Below are 21,773 nucleotides of genomic sequence, written 5' to 3' on the forward strand. Positions count from 1 at the left end.
TTGCTGTGCACTGTTTCAGCCTTGCATATTCATAGAAATGGCTAACTGAATGGCGGTCGTTCCGGGGTCACAAATCGCTGTTCTTAAATCGTGGTAAAAAATAGGTGGTCTGGACTTCTGGTTTCAGCCCCCGGGTCCAGCTACGGTTAGTGTAACAGGAAAAGATTTTGCACCTGGTGATTCATTTTTGAATTCAAGACGCTTACTCTCTGAAACCACCGGATAATTCGGCTTCAGTCCACAACCGGCTCGCAGCCTTCTGTGTGGGCGCACTCATCGGCTTTCCGTCAAACTCTATTTCTGTCTGTAGGGAATTAGAGAACTACACCCATCCGTACACCAATCTGAGTTTGAGGACGAATTTGATGTGTAAATTAGTACTATTCATAGAAATTCATGAAAAATGTTGGAATCGTTGTTTTTCGTTCAGCGCACTCGTAAGAAATGGGTCAGTGAACGCGCGCCGACCCTTGGTGGTAGACAGATTATTCACGACCTTGCTTGCCTGCTCATAAACACTAGTTTCGTGGTACTCAGTGACAAACCCAATCGGAGCACTCCAATGTGAAGGCCAGTCTCTCAAGGACTCACAGTCCGCGATCATAGTTGAGAGGCGAGGAGAAAGAAGAATTTATGTAAAATTGAACTACTTAATTATCTGAACTACAACTATTACCAGTTGAAACCTGGAGAATCAAAATCCGCAACAGACTGGTGGTCAAAATATCAGCTCAGAATATCGGCTGAGCTGAACACTCAGGCAAACCTTGCACATCAACTTAATGAGGAATCACAAAAGTTGTGTGGTATATCTGAGTTCTATTTAGTATGAGCCCGATAACTAAGCTCGGGTGCTGTCTACGTCGGCCCCAGGCTGTTGCATAAGCATCAGCAAAATAAACGTGGCCGGATTTTTTCCCGTGAATGCTGACGTTAAAGAGCATACCCAGATATATTCAATGATGTCATTCTGTTTCAGTGTCGTTCTGGTCAAATCTCTCAAGGGAATGCATTGTTCTAACGTGACAACAAATGACCGAACGAAAAGGACTGTGTAGAACAAACCTATGGTAGTGCTGGAATGCAATTTTTAAAGTCGTTCATAAATTTATCAAGGCATAAGAAGCCTGCGAAATACACTAATTTGCATACCGATTTGGTTTGGAAGAGAGGCCCATCTTGAACCCAACTGAATCTCTCGCTTATGATGATGCAACACGTTCAGTTACTTGAAAAGTTCATAAACTGGAGATTCAGATATGTTCCAGTTGAATCCCCGTCAAAACCAAATTAGTATGCGATTGGTGTTTCGCTAATTTCGTGCAATTTTGGACCAAGTAGAACATAAGGCCGGCGGAAACTCGGGAACCGAGCCTAACTGATGAGCTCTTAGAAGAGCGAAACCGGTTGTGGCTGTTAAGGAATTCTCAGCAACCTTGTGAGTAGTGGATTAAGTCTATTTATAAGAAGTCTCAATTTATTTAGGTGGCCAGTTCTCGCCTAAAGTCTTCTTAAGAAGTTTGGAGAAAGTGAGTGGGAGGAAACAGAATAAAAAAAAGGAGGGAAACGGCAAAACACCTTCCAGAAGGACATTTGATCAAACACAGTATCGAAACAAAGCCCTTGTGACAGTACTTTTCTTGGTGTGTGTGGGCAATATTTGCTCTTACGGATTCAGTAAAAGCCTCTACAAATTCGTACTGCCTTCAAAAGGTGAGTCAACTTGACCGAAGTAATATGGTTTCGTCTAATAGAGAACATCCGTAACACCTGATCGAAATTGTCCCCCGTTGAAGTGCAGGTCCAATAAATCCCTAGCCTTCCTTTTTCGAGGGAAATTTGTTATATTTGTTTTTATTTTATATTAATTTCTCTAGTCATTATCGTTTGTAATAGGATACCGCTAGGAGTATAAGTGTCCCATTTTTTTCACTGAAGTCTCACTGAGGCAGGTACACTGAAATCCTTCATGGGACCTTAAAACCAATCGTCCTTTATTGTGTTCATCTTAATCTGGGCCATGTGATTGGTTGCGGTCATATTTCTCACCAAGTAGTCAACACTGTCTACAATAAAGATGTGAAGCTGATCTTCCAGATACAAAAGTGCTGGTCACTTGTCTCACCCCGTACACCAATAGCCGAGCGCAACAAATTAACATTTAGGGTAGGTTTTGCCTTGTGAATGCCGATAGAATTCACACTCAGGATTTCGAATTGCATGACGCCACTTTTGGTTTATGGGGCTGTTCTATTTGACAACAGGCTTAAAATAGGGCTGTTAGTTTAGGTTGGAGTGTAAGCAAGCAGGAGTTGCCTTTGGGCAATGTTATGTACTGGTTTAGACTTGCGTGATACGATCAGGCCTAGAGATGCGTTGTGGGATAGAATAACCCAATCCATGTGTACTGGTAAGATCCTGGAGTGCGACAACTGAGGCGCACGTGATCTACGGGTGTGCTTTAGGGCAGGAACGTGTAAAAAGTCTTGAGGCTTCGTTATTTCTGACTTTAATGTGACTCTCACAGTGATTCTCGCTGGCACCTTTACATAAGTTGAACAATATCCCACGACGTCTTTTCCACCCAACTAAACAATGTTCATTTCACATGTGAAGGACAGCATCATTTCAGTTCCGTGACTCGTCTGACCAAGGACCTGGGCCTTCAGATGGATCGGCAACTATACAAATGGGTTCTTATCGGGCCCGTACAAAACACATAATATATATAATATATACCCTACTGTTGCAACCTGAGCTCTTGGGCACTAAATGCACTTTTCCGATAACGGGTTTTGCATGTGGAGACTTCCGTCTACTGGCAAACATTTATGTTAGTCGTGCGGCTTTCCTTCGTGTCGCAAATGCCGTCGATACAACCTAGTTGATCCAACCTTCCAAACCTGGATTGGGTTTTACAACGGTATGTGAAAAGAAGGGAAGCAACATAGTAAATCTATACCACATTGTTTTCAGGCTTGAACCTGGATACTCTGTGAGTGTTTAAAAAGCCATATTTTCTGTCGCAGGCTGTGGGATATCACTAGGACGGAGCGTTTTTCACCGTAAGTGCTGCAATGACTAATATATTAGGAGACTAACTTCCAAACTAAAGGGTAAAAATCGCATATTTATCCATCCGCAGACAGCGAATAAGAAAAATTTACGAATGGATTTTGTGATCACGTAATTCTTTCCCCACATAACTTTCACAGATTTTATGCTTACCTTTGGGAAGTTTGATGAACACTTCGTTCAGCGACAAGTTGTGTCTGACGGAATTTTTCCAGCCAGTGTACTGACCACGGAAAAAGGCGAACTGTGTGTGTAAGTATTGGTAGATCTCGCTGAGCGTGCATCGTTTCGTCGGGGAAGCTTGAATAGCCATCGCGATGAGGGCAATGTATGAAAACGGCGGTTTTTCTGATCTTCGGTCTTAAAGAAAAAAGGCAAAAGAAATGAAAATGCCGAATTACCGAAGCAATAAAATTTGAAAATCAGTCTGAACATTGACTGAGAGTTAACATAAGGAAGTTAGTTTGTGCGAGATGTGGCACGGATTTGTGCGTTCATAGTCAAACTATTGTCATCCACGGACTGAAAAGCAACTCCTGTGGATTAGAAGATTATGTATAAGCAGTTTGAACTGTGTTCGAGAAACACACTTATTTGCAAATCAATTTGGTGTTCACGAGAGATTCAGTTGAGTCTCTCGTGAAAACCAAATTGACTTGCAAATGAGTGTATTTCTCGAAAATAGTCCGATTTGGGTTCAAGTAGAACATAAGGTTGGTGGAAACTCGGGACTGCGCCTACCTGATGAGCCCCAAGAAGGTCAAAACCAGTTGTGGGCTGTCAATGAGTTTTCAGCAACCTTGTGAGTAGATTCCTTTATGAAAGTATACAGAGTGAACTGTTTTTATATAAACTCACGCTAACGTACATGGAAACAATATACTGCGTGTTCGAATGGCCGTGCAGGCATGCCCCGAAGGCTGGGTTTTATCAGCTCAGTTAGTAGATTATCTGAAACCAATTAATCTTTTCAAACGGCTCGTTAGGTACATTCAAGTTTGATGTACTGTAGTCTCCTTTCTCCAGATTGAGAATGAATGGTGGTGATTCTGCTTCAAATTCAAATAGATTCAGTTAGAAAGCCTTCCAGGTAGCAGTTCAGTTACTATATTTGACCAACGGGTGCATCGAAGACAAGTTACAATGCTGTCGGATGTAATCTCCTTCGGACTGCGCGATGCTGAATCACGCAGCCCAGTGCGGCGCGAACTGGTTCCTTAATAAACGAATGCACGGGGACAAAGCATGAAACTTTTTTCATCGTATCACCCGCTTGTCTATTCGCATTTTATTAGTAGACGGTAATTTTCTGCATCATATCATGCAACGCTGAGTCAGCCTACATAAAAACCAAGGAAAAGTGTGCCATTTTGTTTTTTTTTTGGGAATGATCAGTACTTAACCATCGGCATCTCTATGGAATCCAAAGCTTCGAGCCTGAGGCTCGAAAAAATTTCGTTTCTGGGGTCGTTCAATCGTATGTGTTGTACAAATATCAGTATATGCTTTAGTAGAGTAGGCGTTCAATAAATCAAATTACTTCTGCTTGATCCAATACTATATATAAGTTTGATGGGTTGTCGAAGGGCTTTCATCAATCCCACGATTGATAGTACATCAAAAAGGAGAAAGGATGATGTGAAGATCGGTATGAACACCATTCTTCTGGAATTTTCTACGGCCCACAAAAGAGCGTACATGATGGAGGGGATGACAAGATGCGTATCAGAATGAAAGCGCAGCCTGTGATTAGGATAGCTGATTGGAAAGGTGTATGATTACTTCGAAAAATGTATGGAGTTTGCATTCTGTAGGTCGGCAAACCTGAACAAAATACCGAAACTACCATAAACAGCACCCAGTAGATTAATTTGCCACTGGCAGTCGAGAATTTCATTTGAATGGGAAACTAGGCAGAACAGTTTGGTCAGGGTGCAAGTTTTACCCACAAAAGGGTGTCTTGAACGTTTGAACTTTGAAAAAGCTCGTTTCCCTCTGAAGTGCCGGAGAGAAATGATTCTTAAGAACATCTGATGCTTCGGTCCGCTGACATTTCGATCCGGGTATTCTAGCTCCAAATGTTTCGACTCAATAGGAGTTGATGGAAACGAATCAGGAACTCAATAGCAGACAGGGGAAAGTCGCCAAAATCAATGGGTTAGCAAGTGAGTCAACGTTCATCAAAACAACGACGGCAACCTATTGTGTTGGTAATGTTGTGGAATATAGATAGCTCGGGTGCGCTGATTGGTTGTTGGTCTGTTCGCCGAGCTTAGCAGTTGGATTACAACCGTTTCATGACCCATCGAAGTGACATCGTCAGTGAGGGGTTGACGACTGACGCACTGACGATGTCACCTCACTTGGAAATGAAACGTTTGCAATCCAACTGCTAAGTTCGGTGAGCAGACCAAAAACCAATCCATTGTGAATTTCACTATATTATTACTACATATTGTATTGTTACTATTGGCGGCCCGCTACGCACTGCAATATTGAGTGCTTCACAGAATTGGTTGAGTATTGATGGAGGCACAGTAGCATATAACGTAATCATCTACTTGTTAAATGTTTGCAAAACGATTTCATTGTGGCTGGGTGCGTACGGCTGAAACCAAAGCAAATGGTTTATACTGTTCTCAGTGGACGGGATCATGATCCACAATGATACAAGGTGTAAGGTACTGAAGTGTGAACAACCTTATGTCACCAAGCTACAACTTCGTTTGATCAAACTACCAATGCGGCCTTAGCCTCTGCTGTGAGTAAGGTTTGTATATATAGATAAACATGTACATCAGTCATTCTTTTCTATTCGTCTGACACACAGTCCTAATAGCTTCCTAATTCAGACCGGTTTTAGTGGGATTCATGTAGGGGAAGAACCAAAAACATGACGATTTAGAAGCACATGGCACTCTGTAAGGCGGAATCCAACGGCAAGGCGCCATGGTTTAATGAGAACCCATCGAGTAGCTGAGCAGTGAGCATTGCCATTCGATCAGTGTTGTACGGTCCAGTCAACATAGGCAGTATCAAGTTCTGGATATAACCTTTCTGGCTTGATGACCAGTGCAAAAACATATCAGGATAGGCAAGCCTTATAAGACAGTCACACTGAGTCTTTAAGTAGTAGTAGTAATCGACTGGGGTACACCGTCTTCGAGGGGTTTAGAGCCCCTAGTTCTACGTCGTTCATCAAACCTGACCTAATCGCTGTTCGAGATCACCGTGCAACTGTAATAGACGTCAGCATAGTCTCGGATGGGCGTGGAGTGACTGTGTGGAATGAGAAGAAGCAGAAGTATGGTGCTGATGAATAGTCTCTCGCCATAATCTCAGCCCCACATGCCATCGGTTGTGATATCGACTTTTTGGTTCACCAACCGATGATCATCTCTTATCGAGGGATCTGCTTTCCTTAACACGCCAAGGCTGTTATTGGACTGGGACTTCCTAAGGTCGCAGTCAGTGACTTGTGTCTGCTTGCCATTGTGGGCTCTCTGCGTAATTATGACACTTTTATGCGTGGCACATGGCGTTGAATGTACATTTTTGCCATTTATTCTCACACCAGACCCAGTATGACGGACACTTTGTGCCTTATGTGCAAGTCTAGACTGTGCTAGCGCCTACCGCGCCTTGAAGAGCATTCACCATTGTTTGTCCTTTCTTCGGTTGTTGGTCTTTAGACGCATGTTTCCATACCAAAATCTTTACATACTTCGGGATTCACCTCATCAGACTGGTACTGTCCTTGGCATGATTTCGAAAGGGACGTTTCTCTCTTTTCTCCCATATTCTCCTGTTACTCTTTCGCATTCAGCACTTGCATTCACTTTTTATGTATGTGACCATGCTCTTCAAAAATAAATGATAATAGCATAGTACTAAAATAAAAAAGCGTGACTACCCCTCCAGAGAAGAAACTGCATTAGGTGGGAAAAACACAATTAGCTTATCTCAAACGTCTGGTCTCTACAAGCGATCAACTTTTCCCTCTCTACAGGGGGCAAAGCTCATGCCTGCTTCCCGTTATGCATATATCAATACAGCCACATATATTGTCTGATTAACACTGGCTTATGGGATTTCTTCACTTTGAATGAAGGCATTCACGCATAGGAGCCAAGAATATTAAGGACTGAGTAATTTTTGCATGGAAACCAAATCAAATAACAGAACAGCAATAGGGTGGCTACTACAGTTTCTATATCATAGTGCTTTCACCCCAATTAAGCACCTTCGGGGAACCTCAAAGAGTATTCTCAATGGAAATGTTTCATCATGGAGGCTGACAATCAGGAACCGTATCCCAGACTTTTGTATTAGAGCAGTGAAAGCTCCATTCTATTCGGGCGTCTAAAACTGGTTCCATTAGAAAACGATGAAATATTTCCATTTTGTCTGAATTTAAGGGCTAGATATTTACTACGTTATCACATGCCTACCTGAGACTAACCAACACAACATATGTTCCTGCACAAGCGTTGTCAGTTGTCATCTAGATGAGTACGAACCATGCTATTTTCCCGTTTTGTTGAATTCAAATAGCAGCCAGTAAATGGGGTGAAATATGATTAAGACATTTTCAGTTAACAACAAAATCTACGGTTATTATTGGAAACTAGTTCGTTGTTTTACCCTGTCCTTCAGTTGCAATGCCTACAATCAGTAATGCACTTGGAAATGTCCTAGAGCATGGTGTTGTGTGCCTGTTAGATACTAAAACACAGGCTAAGCTTGGTAAGTTGCCGCCAAGCGGAACTCGCTGGTGCGGTGAGCTGGTGCATCGGCTGTACTAGTGACGTAATCAACCTAATGATATAATCCACAACTAGATTTGTATCAGTAATGTGGAACAGGCCCCTTGAAGTGTTTTTTAAAGAATAAAGCAACCATTCGAGGAACCACGAAGTGTAATTTTCCCGGTTCTGGATTGTGTGCTTGTATGGAGAAAACCTGCTCCTGCAGAAAGTTTCCCATCAAAGCAGGCATTTGGGTTGAGGGGTTTCCCCAGGGAAGGACAGGTGAAATAAGTTTGGTTTTTAAAGCAAACGGATGGCAGCATTAAAGAGAAGCTACTTTCAGTTTGGTCAACGATTTTTCTTGACGATACGTGTACTGGACTGTCGCTAATTCGCATAAGGCGGTAGTCGGTGTTCAACATGTTCACTGATGTCTTCAATAGTGAGGTCAACAGCAGCTTTGGAAATCAAGGCCACTTCATATGCTTACTTCTTCATTTTGTAAATTTAAGTGGTTTAGAACTACCAAAAGTATCGTTAATTAAGTTGTCCATCGCACTATGTCGACAGTATCGTAACTACTCGAAACTGTGAAAAATAGGGAACTGACCCATAAACAATCAACAAGACGTCTGGTGCTTTTTTTTATCGTGGTTAGGTGTGTGAAAGTACGTTTACTGCCTGACATTTTTCATGATCAGTCGGTGTGAGCAGTAATGCCGAACAATCTACGGAACACTACTGAGATAGACAGTTGAACGAAAAGTCGGGATCTCGCCGCTGAAAACTACATTTGGTCCACGCTGGCCTAGTGGGGTTACTAAGCAAACTGTCACTTTCTTAAGTTATACTTGGATTCTAGGAATATTTCATTATTGACTACTTACCAGCATATTTTCTTAACGACCTGCGGACATTTCCTCAAGCCTCAGGTGATCAGACTGCTTGCATCTTTGAGGCATTTATCTGTGGAGCTGATATTCCTTTGACATTGGAAAAATTCTAGAAGCTGTCTATTACGAAAGCCTTCGACAGGCGACCAAATGCCGATTGTCGTGTTCGCATTCCACGAGCGTAAGTTTTCACCTTCCCTCCTGTTTTTGTATTAAATAATCCGACCCGGTCATAATGCGTCAAGGTGATAAGCTAGGGCGGCCTGCATGGTGATCCAAAAACTTGCAAACAGGCTGGCAAGGATTTTCGCAGTGTAGTTACCGGAATGATTGTACGGACACTGAATAACTTTTTTGAACATTTGGAAGGAACCTGGAATACGTGAAACTCATGTCATTTCATATTGAGGCGCTCCGGTATATTACATGTCATGACCGTTGAACGTTTAAAGTTAGTTGCTGCTACTCTTCTGTTGATACAAACTAGGATACTCCTCGAATTTCACTGACAATATTATTAAAATGTATTACAGAAAAGGCCCTGCTCGTCCAAGCGCAGAGAACGTCGGGAGTTGAGTCAGTGCGTAAGATCATTTTATGTGGTCTCAAAGAGTTGGGAATAAACTGTTCTCTACTGACTAATAAAAGTGGATGATATTATCTGCTCAGAAACATTTCCAGCCATATTCCAATTTCCGACAACATTGGCTGCCGAATCCTTCTCTTAAGCCTATCAGGTTATAGGCACTGTTTCAGACTTTGTATAATTAGATCATTCGTTTTCCTGAATTACAGTCCTAGAGAGTCATCCTGTCCCTCTTTTTGGGGTGGATTCTGCGATAAGTAAAATGAGGCACTTTATGAGGGTGTTAGCTTCTAAGGGATCTAGCTACGAAGGGTGATATCATCCTTTCAAACAGTGAGTTTGCGTGCCGAGTCTCACTATAATTATCTGAGGAAATGATTTCGAGCTATGCACGTCGTCTAACAAATCCAGGCAAGGAACCCTGTGAGACTCGAATTTTTTGCCATCATACTATCAGGTCTGAGCAAATCAGATCGGTAGTAGTCTTTCTTTAAGATATAGCGCACTCCTGTTTTTTTTCGATGAACATCTCAGCTGAAAATCGGAAAGGGATGGGGCTTTTGACTCGTTCAAAGACCCAACTCAATGTACATCCCATCAAACAATTTAGTTCGCCACTGATGTCATTTCGTGGCGAAGACTTACCCATGAACGCAACCAGAGGCTTCACCTAAACCTAGACAGGAGCGATCAAATAGCTAATAGTATCACTCCTTCACAGCAGAGCCTTTCATACACATGAAGTGATGGCAAGCCTGAACAGAAGAATAAAAGTACCAGTGCTCCAAGTAAGCTGAACCCAAAATGGTTCTGAACACTAAGAACAGATCTAGAGCCATGGGTTTCCCAATGGAACAGAGTTTAGCCGCCAAAACAATGTACATGGATATGGTCTGATTGCTCCAGTTTGTCCGTTTTCGCTGGCAAACTTTTTGAGGTGTAGCGAAACCGAAACGAATAAGGAAGCAAGTCCCCGTAAAGGAAACTACTCACAAGATTGCTGAAAACTCTTCGACAGCCCACGACCGGTTTCGCCCTCCTTGAGGCTCATCAGATAGACGCAGTCCCCAAGTTTCTGTCAGCCTTATGTTTTGCTTAAACCAAATTGATTTGCAAATTAGTTTTTTGAAGGAGGCAATATATCGCGTCAGATGGATAGTGCTAGCTGTTGATCATTTATGAAACAAGGCCTTGAGTGTGAGACGAAACATTCCAGTAAAAAGGATTAATTCATAAGGCCCTTAAGCAGTACTCAGATCTTCCGTAAATATAAAAAATCTACAACACAGTTTTAGAACAAGGAACGGTAGGTTGTTATCAGAGGAAAAGTAGTCCAACATTGGGCGGTCTAAAAAAGAGGAGTTCATAGAAGTTATGAACTCAAAACCTTACAGTAGGTCATCAGAGCATCAGCGATTGGAGGAGCTTTTGTGCGACTTTGAGGAAAACGTTCCAATTCTATACAAGCTCTTAAACAGCTGAACAGGGTAACCGTTTTCAACATAGTGTGAGATGCAAGACAAACGTATCCAAAAAGTCTTCATGCAGGGAGCCATTGTTATCTGATTATCTTTAGAATTCCGGAGAGATTTGATTATCAAGAATATAATAGCTTACGTAAAGCGATTCAAGGCACTGAGTGCGGAAGAAAACTGGACTGCTCATCTTTTTTCGTATACGCACCCCACCAAAGATGAAGAGACTGAATCTGGGACATCCGTGAAGCCAGAAACAAGAAAAACAGTTACCTGTTCTACACAAAAACTTAATCAACTGTCAAAATTCTCAACTGATAAGCTGAGGAGATCACCGTGAGAATGCGTATGCAAGGTAGTATGACTCCAGTAGGCAGAATAGGCGGTAGAACTAACACACCTACCTGAAGTCACTCCTGAAAATGACCTACAACTCTGCACGCCCAATCGACCTATTACGCAACACTTTGCCCACCACAAGAAAGAGTAGCCCCGAAATCCCATATTCCGTGTCACGGCTAAAATGCATCAAAACTTTTTTTCATCCACTGCATGAGAAACAACTGCAATTAAGATTCGGTCCAAAGCTGTAATTAGTCTGTCTACGCGAACCCTTCACGATAGATGATTTATATCCTGTTTACAAGACACATCTGGCAGTGATGTCCCAATTGGAGATGTTCGACAGTAGCAGCTACAGAGCAGTCATAAGTTTTCCTTTAAATTGACCAAGAAATTGCGGGCCGCGGACTTCAGAGAAAAGCCGCTCTTCTTTGTCAGAGCGAAGCAGCTAACCAAAGTCGATTTGATACTGCACACAAGTGAAAAGTCAGTTGCAGTGCAATTCATATAAGCTTACAGGTTTTATCTACCAGTGATCGTTTACTAGTTGAGACGTGAGGTCATGATAGAGTCTGAGCACCGAAAGTGGTTTGCTTATGGTGACATTTGTCCAAGCAAGTCTTTAAACTGAAATACTTCGAGCTGTGGTCAACACGAGGCTGGTTTTCCTAAATGCTGGACAAGAGCAAGTTGAGAATTAGAATGATAACGGAGCAGTTTTAACTTGAATGAATGTGGACGAGGCTGCTCAGATAACCATTGGGTTGAACGGTTCTGTAACAGCAAAGTCATTCTAGTTATCTGAACTTTTCATGCAAATGGGACGCTGAATGACGGTGTGTACCTTCCATCAGTAGTATCTGAAGACTTGCTCACCGTTATGTGGCCTACATAACTTGATGAATGTGGCCCATTCAAACAAAATCGAAGAAATAATATCTTTATTTGAAACGGAAGGGCTATCAAAAATTATACCCATTGTTTTAGCCATCGGAGTTCCGTTGAGTCCACATATCCTTCTCTTTAATGCATTTCTGTTACGAACAAGAAACAGTTCACTTACACGCAAAGAAGTGATGTGCTCCGTGAAATTTATAAAAGTCGTGTCTCTATTAGAAGCCATCATAGGACATTTCGAAGGACGATTCACCAGCAGCTTCATTAACATCTTTTACAACACTCAGCGAACTCTCTCGTTTATTGAATTCTTCTTTGCCTGAATATGCTGCACCAAACCACCTCGTGTTTCATTTTGTACGATCTCTGAGACATCGCAACTCACACCACAGACAAAACACACTACTTATAAGTTTACTGAAAACACTCCGGCACTCCACGACCGGTTTCGCCTTTCTTATGGGTTCATTAGGTTGGCGTGATCCCCGATTTTCCGTCAACTTTATGTTATACTCGAACCGGATTTGCATGAAGTTCAACAAACGAACTCTTTGCATGCCGATTTCGTTTTGATTGGAGATACCTGAATCCCAGCCTGATCTCTCATTTATGAGGTTCTTCATGTATTGTACCAAATGAAACATTAGGTGACCTGGTGGGATATACTCAATTGAAGAAGCACATCATAAACCAGAAATGCAGCTGAGATTCATGCGAGTCTCCGGTGAAAACCAAACTGGTTTGCAAATAAATGTATTTGCCGAGGACCGCGGCTACCTAAAGAACCCTAAGAAGGTTGAAACCTGTCTTTCGCCATTTAAAAGTGTTCATAAGCCTTGTGAACAGCGTGTCACATCTACATAGTATACTATACCTGTTTGCTTTAGCAATCAGACACCCATGTTCAGTGCCGTAAGCGACGGCCGTAGCCATGTGCGTGAAACTTCGGCGTAGGTAGACTGTCCCTGGTTTGCCCGTTTTACAGAATTGTTGACCGAAAAATAAAGTTTTAATGACCAATGTGCTAAAAATGCACTTCTGCAGAGTTTGCTGACACACGTGGTTTGCGGAGCCTAAGAACGATAATCCAGATGTTGAATTATGGATGGCAGGTGATAGGTAGGATGGGGTTGCGACATGAAGATTTTACGGAAGCTTGAAGGTCCCGGTATACGAGACCGCCGTCGCATTCGCAGTATAACGCAGCTTCGATTTATCCGCTACCAGTCTTGGGAAGGGCATCGGGGATAGAATTACAAAAGGTTAAGTGGATCCGAATCGGTGTTACCTGGGGATGTTGAGCAAGTTCGGACACATTTTGGCTTGGTATCTATCTGTTAATAATAGTTTCCAAATTTAGGCTGAGTTTTTCCGTAGATAATTTCCGTGGCAAAAGATTGTTAACGCAAAGCCCGGTAGACATCAGCTGTCCCTGAATGCGATACTCCCGAAACAATTTCCCTGAGATCCACATTTGCAAATCCATTTTGGAAGAATTCAGAGATCATTTGAGCTTGCATACTACTGACTCTACTTATAGGTCCCCGATTGTACAAAACTTTCTTCCTCATTCAATAGTCGACACCCTGAGGTTGACAGCAAAACAGAGCGAGAAGTGCACAGGACAGCTGTCTTATACAGCAAGAGGAAAACCAAGGAAATGTGACTAGCAATCCAGAATCTCTAGGTGATAATATTCCATATGATTTCGGGTAGGACGTAACACGGACTTTCACTGACTATGCTAAAATATCTGCGGGCAGAAACAGTTGAATGAAACTAGTTGGCCTGAGTGCCTTAGAAGCATGCCCGAAGCTCGGGCACAGATGTTGCGTGATGATTATCAGTAGATGTTAACATAAGTATTGTCAGCCATCGCACCACCGGCAGCAAACATTAATTGTTTGATTTTGTTACTTTCGACATTATTAAGTCACTGGTTTCAGGTGTTAGGAGTTCAAGAACTGGTCTATTCTGCTTAATATCCAACCGTTTATTCGGATTTGTACGGAATTTCAGACTTGCTAGAAAGTCGTGCATCCAACTCAGAGCAAAGTGAGGAGTCTTTCTTTGGAGTCTATCGGACGAACTTGATGTGACAGACGAATCCTACGGTGGTCACCGAATCACTGTGTGACGACCGACTAAATGTAATCCTAGCCCTCACAATAGGAACGGTGAATTATTACCGGAATAGGCTAGTTTAATGGAGAAATAGCTGAATGAGTCGCTGCTTCAAATTCATTTCATCTTCCGCTCGGCAACACTTACATTTATGCGGTTGGTTGCAGCTAGACAACCAAAAATTACTTAAGTACCCCCATGGTTCGAGCAAGAGCACAGTGACGAACATTAATATCTTTGGGATCTCGTCATCAGGTATATATATATATCTAATGGTTAAAATAAGGGTAAATAATGTTAAATGAATAAATAAATAAGTTTTAATCATTAGAAATGTACCAACCTGATGAGAAATCCCGAAATCAATAATGCAAATGCTTTCTACGACTGAAAGAGCCGTACGCTATACTCAAACATGACCCAGTCAGTCACATGGATTCGCTCTCTCAGTTTTGATTATTCAAATAGCTCATTCTGATCCAATCTGCCAATTGAGACTCTTCTGGTAGTGTGCTGGTGGAGTAGCAAAGTACATGACAGTTCGAGTTGATTGGTTACTTTGGAATTTTGTCGCCCAATCAGGCGCGTATACTGCGATCACTTTCTCATCAGTTGAGCGGTCGTTGTGACGAAACGTCAGCAGTAAAATGCCACTTATGAAGAACAATCTGACACCAAATTTATAGTACATCCGATTTCCAGATAAATTACAAACTGGTCAAAATCTCTGCTCATAGCTCAAGCCTGTCCTGTACTATCTCCAGAATCGGAAGTCATCTAAGCATCTACAGTGCATTCTGATGAAAATGATAGCTTTCTTGTGACGGATACTGTTATCAGTAACAAAGTCGCATAAACAGAATAATAGGAGGGATCTCCTAGACATTTCTCACGTTAATACAAAGACAAAATATTTAGCCGGTGAATCGTTATTGAAGAGAGTTTACTCAAGAAGGAAGAACGAAGCAATGCAGACAAGTCATCGGTCCGAATTGGTTCAACACGACAGTCTACTCCTGTCTGAAGGACACAAGATGTGTGAAGCTTGTGGTTTATACCTTCCATTTCCCATTAAGTTACAAAAACACTACGAACGGACGATTAGAGTTTACGGCTTCCGATTGGTGCTCGATAGGCCAGTATTCTCTTACCAAAGTCATACAATGTTTGTGACCCAAACACAAGCCATTTAAGGTGGTATCATGTCCTGACCTGTAGGGAGAAACCATCTGCTGTGCATGCAGAGATAATGCACGACATGCAGTAAGGTACTAAGTAAAGTTATCCTAGTCGATCAGGTGGACTTTGCGTGAGTGTTTTCTGTCCCCATAGAGTAATATGTATCTTACGGTCGCTACCATTCCCACGGCGCCTTACTACACAAGAACGAACTTTGAAGACGTTCCACATTGTTCACATCCATTTGACGAGTCACACAAATAGTGGTCTAAGAGCACAATAACTAAGTATGCCTGAGAAGCAATACGCAAAGGAATCGTGCATCAAAATTTCGCATCAATCGAAAGACCAGCTATTATTTTGTCATTGAAGGTGAGCAAAAAGGTTGATTCTTGCTAAACTAGCACATGAAATAGGCCACCGTGCATATTTTTAGAGATTTCAAAATTTCTGGTTCTCTATGATGTATTTAAGTTAGAAAACTGTGCTCGACTGAAAGTTGGTTTGTCACACTTCAGCGACCTATTGAGTAGTATTCCTTCCATAAAATATAATACGATATCTCGAAGACCGTACCGAGTGAAACGTGAGGCGGCTTATGTGCAACATATTCAGCTTGGATTCGTTTGAGTCTCTCACCAAAGCCAAATTAGTGTGCGAATGAGTGCATGTCGAGAATTTCGTTTGTCAGTTTTCTCACTGAAGAACCTCCGCTGGGAAGACGATAGCACCGTTGGTTATCATCACCTTTGACAATAAGAACGGATGTTTTTGGGACAGCACTTACTGAACTGGCTTTAAATATTGGTTTCGCCTTCGTGACAATGCTTATCACGAGTGCTGCTGATGTAGTACCCCGTTGGAACACGTTTGAACACTGAGCACCTAGTGTTGCTATTTCATCATCCGTAATGTTGCGAAATACAAGAAATGAGAAAATCCAAAATATTTCAGAACAAAACCTCTGTTGTGTGAAAACCCAGACAGGAAGGAACAGATCTCGCTTGACCCATGCAGATTTGACCTACCCGGTTGCTATCAGATTGGAATCGACCTAGCAACAATGGAACCGTCGTCTTATGAACACCCAGACACGTGTGACCAAATGGGTAGTGACTGATAACTGGGCACAGGATTATATTATCTTCTGCTGACCGACACACATTCGAACCCATCAACATCTGATCGGGTCGTTCTAAATCTCACTGAGTAAACAAAGTGTAAGCTCGTCAATGCCCTCCTTCTGCGCTAGTGATTACTGAGGTGGTGGACATGTCTAAAAATAACCTTCCGGCAAGATGACTGGTGGTTCAGTTAGGAACTTCCCATTGCGGCTCTATAGACCAACCGATATACTTCACTTAGAAAAACGGGCAGGCCACTTTTCAGGGCTTCCATCTTAGCGCCAAAAGTTGTCAAAGCCAGGGAAGAGTGAAACCTGGGATGTTCATCGGCATCAAATTAGTCTTTGTGAGAAATACTGTATCAACCATTTTAGTGACCTCTTACCCTACTGGCGAACCAGTAACTGGTCAACTGTACGGTTTTCCGAAGAATGCGCACAAGCAAAATTAAAATGTCTCTACCAGCGTAGAGGAAGAGTGGATAGCTAACCAGCTTTAGTTTAGGTTAATCTCCCTTATGTAAACCGGTTTCAGAAGCTGATTCGCTAGAATTGCAGGTAAGGTATGATGAATAAATATGATGTCGGTGGAGTCGACTTGGCCCATAGACCAAGATTTTGTTAGCGCTACAAAATTTCGATTAACCAATAGTAAGAACGTTCTGACTAGGAAAAACTATTATTGTGATGCAACAACAGATAAATTAATTTACGAAAAATTAAATGCCTTTATTTTAATAGAGGAAACCACTCACAAGGTTGCTGGAAACTCTTCAACAGCCCACGACAGGTTTCGCCCTTCTTGGGGCTCATCAGGTAGGCACAGCCCCCCAGTTTCCTTTATGAAAATATACTGCGATATCTCGAATATCGTGCCGATTGAAACATGAGGCGGCCTGTGTGCAGCACTTTCAGTTGTAGAATATCATAACCGAGAGATTCAGTTGAGTCTCTCGTGAAAACTAAACTGGTTTGCAAATGAGTGTATTTCTCGAAAATATGAACCATGTTTTTAATCCTTCACCGTACTTCAGAGCAAATAAGCCATGATGAGAATTATCCGCTGCCGAACAAATTGCAATCAGATGATTAGAAGACCCAACCAGAATGCGCAGTGACGAATCGTAGCCACGTGGACAGATAATCAGTCACCCTACAAACGAGCCGTCCATCCGGTTGTTCGCCCTGAGGACGAGATAACTGGTAAATCCAAAGTTGGTTTATACGCTTTTCTAATTCTCCACAGCTAGACGAATTTAGTTATCAAGCCTAATAGTATCCGCATCTCCTGAATGCTGAAAAAATTGTTCCTTTTGAAAGTCATTTTTTGCCTACCCATTTAGCCTACCCAGTTCTGACAAATTATAGCCTGCAAGAGAATGGGAGTGAGTATAATTATATTAATCGATGCTCAGTAAATCAACATTGTTAGTGAAGAGATTGTTAAACACGCTGAACAAGACTCTCACACTGAATCAAGTCTAAATTGGCTTTGTGCGTACACAAGTCCATGACAGTAACTTCGTTCTGGTTGACGAACTCCCCATTCGAGTAAACGTCTGTAATTAAGATTACTTTTCATTCTGGTTTGAACATCTTACATTCATATATTTGACACAGCTTTACATTACTTTCAATATGCCCATTATATCACTCGATTTTCATCAGTATGAATGTGTTCCGCACCTACATTCGGTTTCGCGGTGACTGGCAGTTCACATGTACACCAAATCCACAGCAGATTACCGTTAAATCTCTGTGATTCCACGTATCATTGGTGTGTTGCTCAAGCAAGAACTCTTTGGACACATGAACTTCATTCTCGTTCTTCAAGATGTTTAGAAGCAAAAGGGAGCCAATACGCGACAAACGGTATACATTTTCTGGGTAGAGAAAAGTCTAGACCATTCTCCAATTAGTACCACAACAGCTTATTACTGCCTCACCACAATGAGTTGTCAAACATGTCGTTGACCAAGCAGTTCTGTCGAAGTTTTTTATGTGGTTGGATTGGCTCAATGGCGTCAGCCCTCGCATTGTCAGGTCTATCCAAACCGGGATATGTGAAATGTCGGTGGAGTCGACTTGGCCCATAGACCAAGATTTTGTTAGCGCTACAAAATTTCGATTAACCAATAGTAAGAACGTTCTGACTAGGAAAAACTATTATTGTGATGCAACAACAGATAAATTAATTTACGAAAAATTAAATGCCTTTATTTTAATAGAGGAAACCACTCACAAGGTTGCTGGAAACTCTTCAACAGCCCACGACAGGTTTCGCCCTTCTTGGGGCTCATCAGGTAGGCACAGCCCCCCAGTTTCCTTTATGAAAATATACTGCGATATCTCGAATATCGTGCCGATTGAAACATGAGGCGGCCTGTGTGCAGCACTTTCAGTTGTAGAATATCATAAACGAGAGATTCAGTTGAGTCTCTCGTGAAAACCAAATTGATTTGCAAATGAGTGTATTTCTCGTAAATGCCTTTATGTTTACATTCACCTGAGTGTTGACCATTTTGGACTGAGGACAAGAATCCCATAAAATCTCTACTCTGGCTTCCGCTCAGACAAACCTGGATTTTTCATAAACTACCAAAGTCCGGATGCACTGAATCAACTAAGTTGCTGAATTTTGGCCACTCTTAAATGGGTACTCTACTACAGATAAAGAATGTTGCTTACTCGTATTGCCTTTCTTTCCGTTATCCACTTCATGCACTCCTCTCTCTTCTGCTGACTTGCATCCTGAGTCTGAACCTTCTTCGTTTGTACGTTGTGTGTCTTTGTCCGACTGAGCAGTGTCATCAAATTCAGGGTCCGCAACCATCCCTGTATTGCCTTGTGGAGTATTCACACGATGAATTCGGCCATTATTTGGCTGGCAAATATTCGAACGTGGTCTTTGCTCATCTCCAGTATCTTGAACGCTGTCTCGCTTATGAACTGAATATTCTGCACAGTTATGTAACTCCGTGGAACGCGGAGAGGCACAGTTATTCATGGAGGACTCCTGGTTAGGCTCACACTTGAGGCCAGGTTGGAAAATACGTGTATCAGTACAGCCACCACCACCACTCATGCTGCCCGATTCGAAGTGACTCTGATAGCTTGATGTACGCTCCATCGATAGGGTGCCACAGGGATCACTGCTGGAATCTCCCGGGCTAGTCTGATAAGAGGACGACAAGTTGGTGTCACCGCAACCACCGGGTGCCAGTGAGGGTTGAGCTAATTGTGGGCTACCGGACCGGTGACCGGTCTCTTTCAGCTGACCGATTCCATTGACCATTGCGAACTCCTGACACATAGAACCAGTCAAGTACGACATCATGATGGGAATATCGGTATAATTTGTGGTAAATTGAGTGTAGTGTGACTGATCCAGTTTGGAATTCCATGGCACATTTTGTGGAGATGACTTGGGTTCGGGGTTTCCAGTAGGAAACGGTGGAGATATCGGTTCATGGCCAGATTCGTTACTGGCCACAATGCTGTTGTCGTGTTCTCTTGTCTGTGGAAAGCAATAGCCCTGGTTGTTTGTGAACGGATGAACAGCAACAGGATGGGGGTCTGTTTGCAGCTGAGTTGAATGGTGGAGCTGGAAATTCGCACTGTCCACAAAATACTCCCTTGGATTGACGGATCCAAGAGGGTTCATTGGACTTCGAATGTTGGAAGGTGAGGATGACCAATTAACCATTTTTTTAAGATCATGTGTAGTGTTATTAATAACTTTGGGCCAGTGGATGGTGTCGCCTGACGGATTTATCGCATCAACCGCATCGGTGTGTCCATATTGTTGATGTTGCTGCCGCTGTGTGGATAAAAGATCCGGTGAAGACGTTGCTTCCGGTGGTGGAATGTTGGCAGGTACGTGAACATGTAAACTGGAATGTTCGAGAGGATGGGCGCCGTGTGATAACTGGTCACGCTCACTATCGCTTTCTATGGGGTACCGATATGAAGGGTCTGGATGGAGATAGTGTTGCTGCTGTTGTTGTTGAATATAATGCGTAGAAATGTCTTCTAGCGCAGTTATGTTGTCTGTCGGGTAAATACCATTCTCAGTTCCATGCAATGTGGTCGTGAGACTCGGCGCTGCGCTTATTTTGACAGAAATATGTCTGAAATGGTCCATGTCCGAATTCGGATAGGTGGGATAAAAAACGGGCGCAGAGCTGTGAAAGCCATCGGTCATGCTGAATGGTAGGAATCGCGAAGACCGAGGTCGTGATATAGTGAGCAATAATCAATTCAGATTCGTATTAACAGTAGACGCTTCTCCAAGTCAGACGGACAAAACCTGTCCACACAGCACTGTTCGATTCACCCAGTCGGCCACCTGTAACCCTTCCAGAGAAACCAACTGTATTCGTGCGGAACGGGGAGGGAGGGGTAAGAAACACAGTTGATTTGGATAGACAAAGGGGTGAACGGAAGCGGTGTTGACAGTACCCTGTCACCTGCACGGACACATGCACGCAGAACCGCCGTCGTGTGTGCTGTTTTTGTTTGGCACAATGTGAATTCGCTTAGCTTCGTAACCAATCAGACACGCGTATGGGGCAGCACCTGGCACCAGATGACGCTGATTCGCCAAAACCAGCGTTGTGCACCGATCAGCTTCGGCTGCCGGGCGAACAGCACAGACCAATCGATTGCCAGAAGTAGATTCGTCGAACCGTGGTAGAACTGAATCTTACATCAGACCTACAATCGATGACATTTTGGTGAACAATCTACGAAGGCACATGGTTGTCTTTTCGGATCAGCTACAGTACATTTGGATGCTGACGAGTGATCGGTAGAATTGAACTTCAGCACTGTGTCAGAGTCGGACATTGAAGAATTGAACGTTACACTTGTTCAAGTGTTCTATTGATCAAATTGTATGAGTTTCCAAGCTGAACTTTCGGTGGTCACTGTTTTATAAGTAGTATGCGAATACTGATACAATTGACTGGCAGCGCACTAACGACTGTCTCCTTTTTGAGTTTGTCGGGAAGACATGATCCTAATAGTCACCTGTGTGTCACGAACCCTGAATGAAATAGTCAACTGTATAGTAAGCAACCTAGATGGTCCGTAAATAAGACGTTGATTTATATACGATTTGGATCTCAATTTTGTAAGTACGATGACTGATTGTCTCCTGAATCGGTCACTTCCTATGTGGATATTCTTTTTTTCACTCCCACATCTAACAGGAGCAGCAACGGAACGAAAATAGTTGTGAAAAACCCACCGATTGACCACACTTCCAACAGGTTGATGGCACATACGATGAATGAGAAACACTTTGTAGCGATAGGGTATCCGACGTGT

General features: G+C 42.6%; 1 protein-coding gene across 1 annotated transcript in view; it reads right to left on the reverse strand.

The window, feature by feature from the left end:
* Positions 1-20,771, reverse strand: part of T265_04564 (hypothetical protein) — a gene marked incomplete at both ends in the record, with an annotated part of 29,743 nt that extends 8,972 nt beyond the window's left edge. The window contains 2 exons of the mRNA XM_009169339.1: positions 3,229-3,435; positions 19,131-20,771. Of these exons, the coding sequence (XP_009167603.1) occupies positions 3,229-3,435; positions 19,131-20,646 (1,723 nt within the window). The remainder of the gene's footprint in view (positions 1-3,228; positions 3,436-19,130) is intronic.
* Between the last annotated feature and the right edge of the window lie 1,002 nt (positions 20,772-21,773).

This window comes from Opisthorchis viverrini (assembly GCF_000715545.1).
Source record: "Opisthorchis viverrini unplaced genomic scaffold opera_v5_77, whole genome shotgun sequence".
Lineage (NCBI taxonomy): Eukaryota > Metazoa > Platyhelminthes > Trematoda > Opisthorchiida > Opisthorchiidae > Opisthorchis > Opisthorchis viverrini.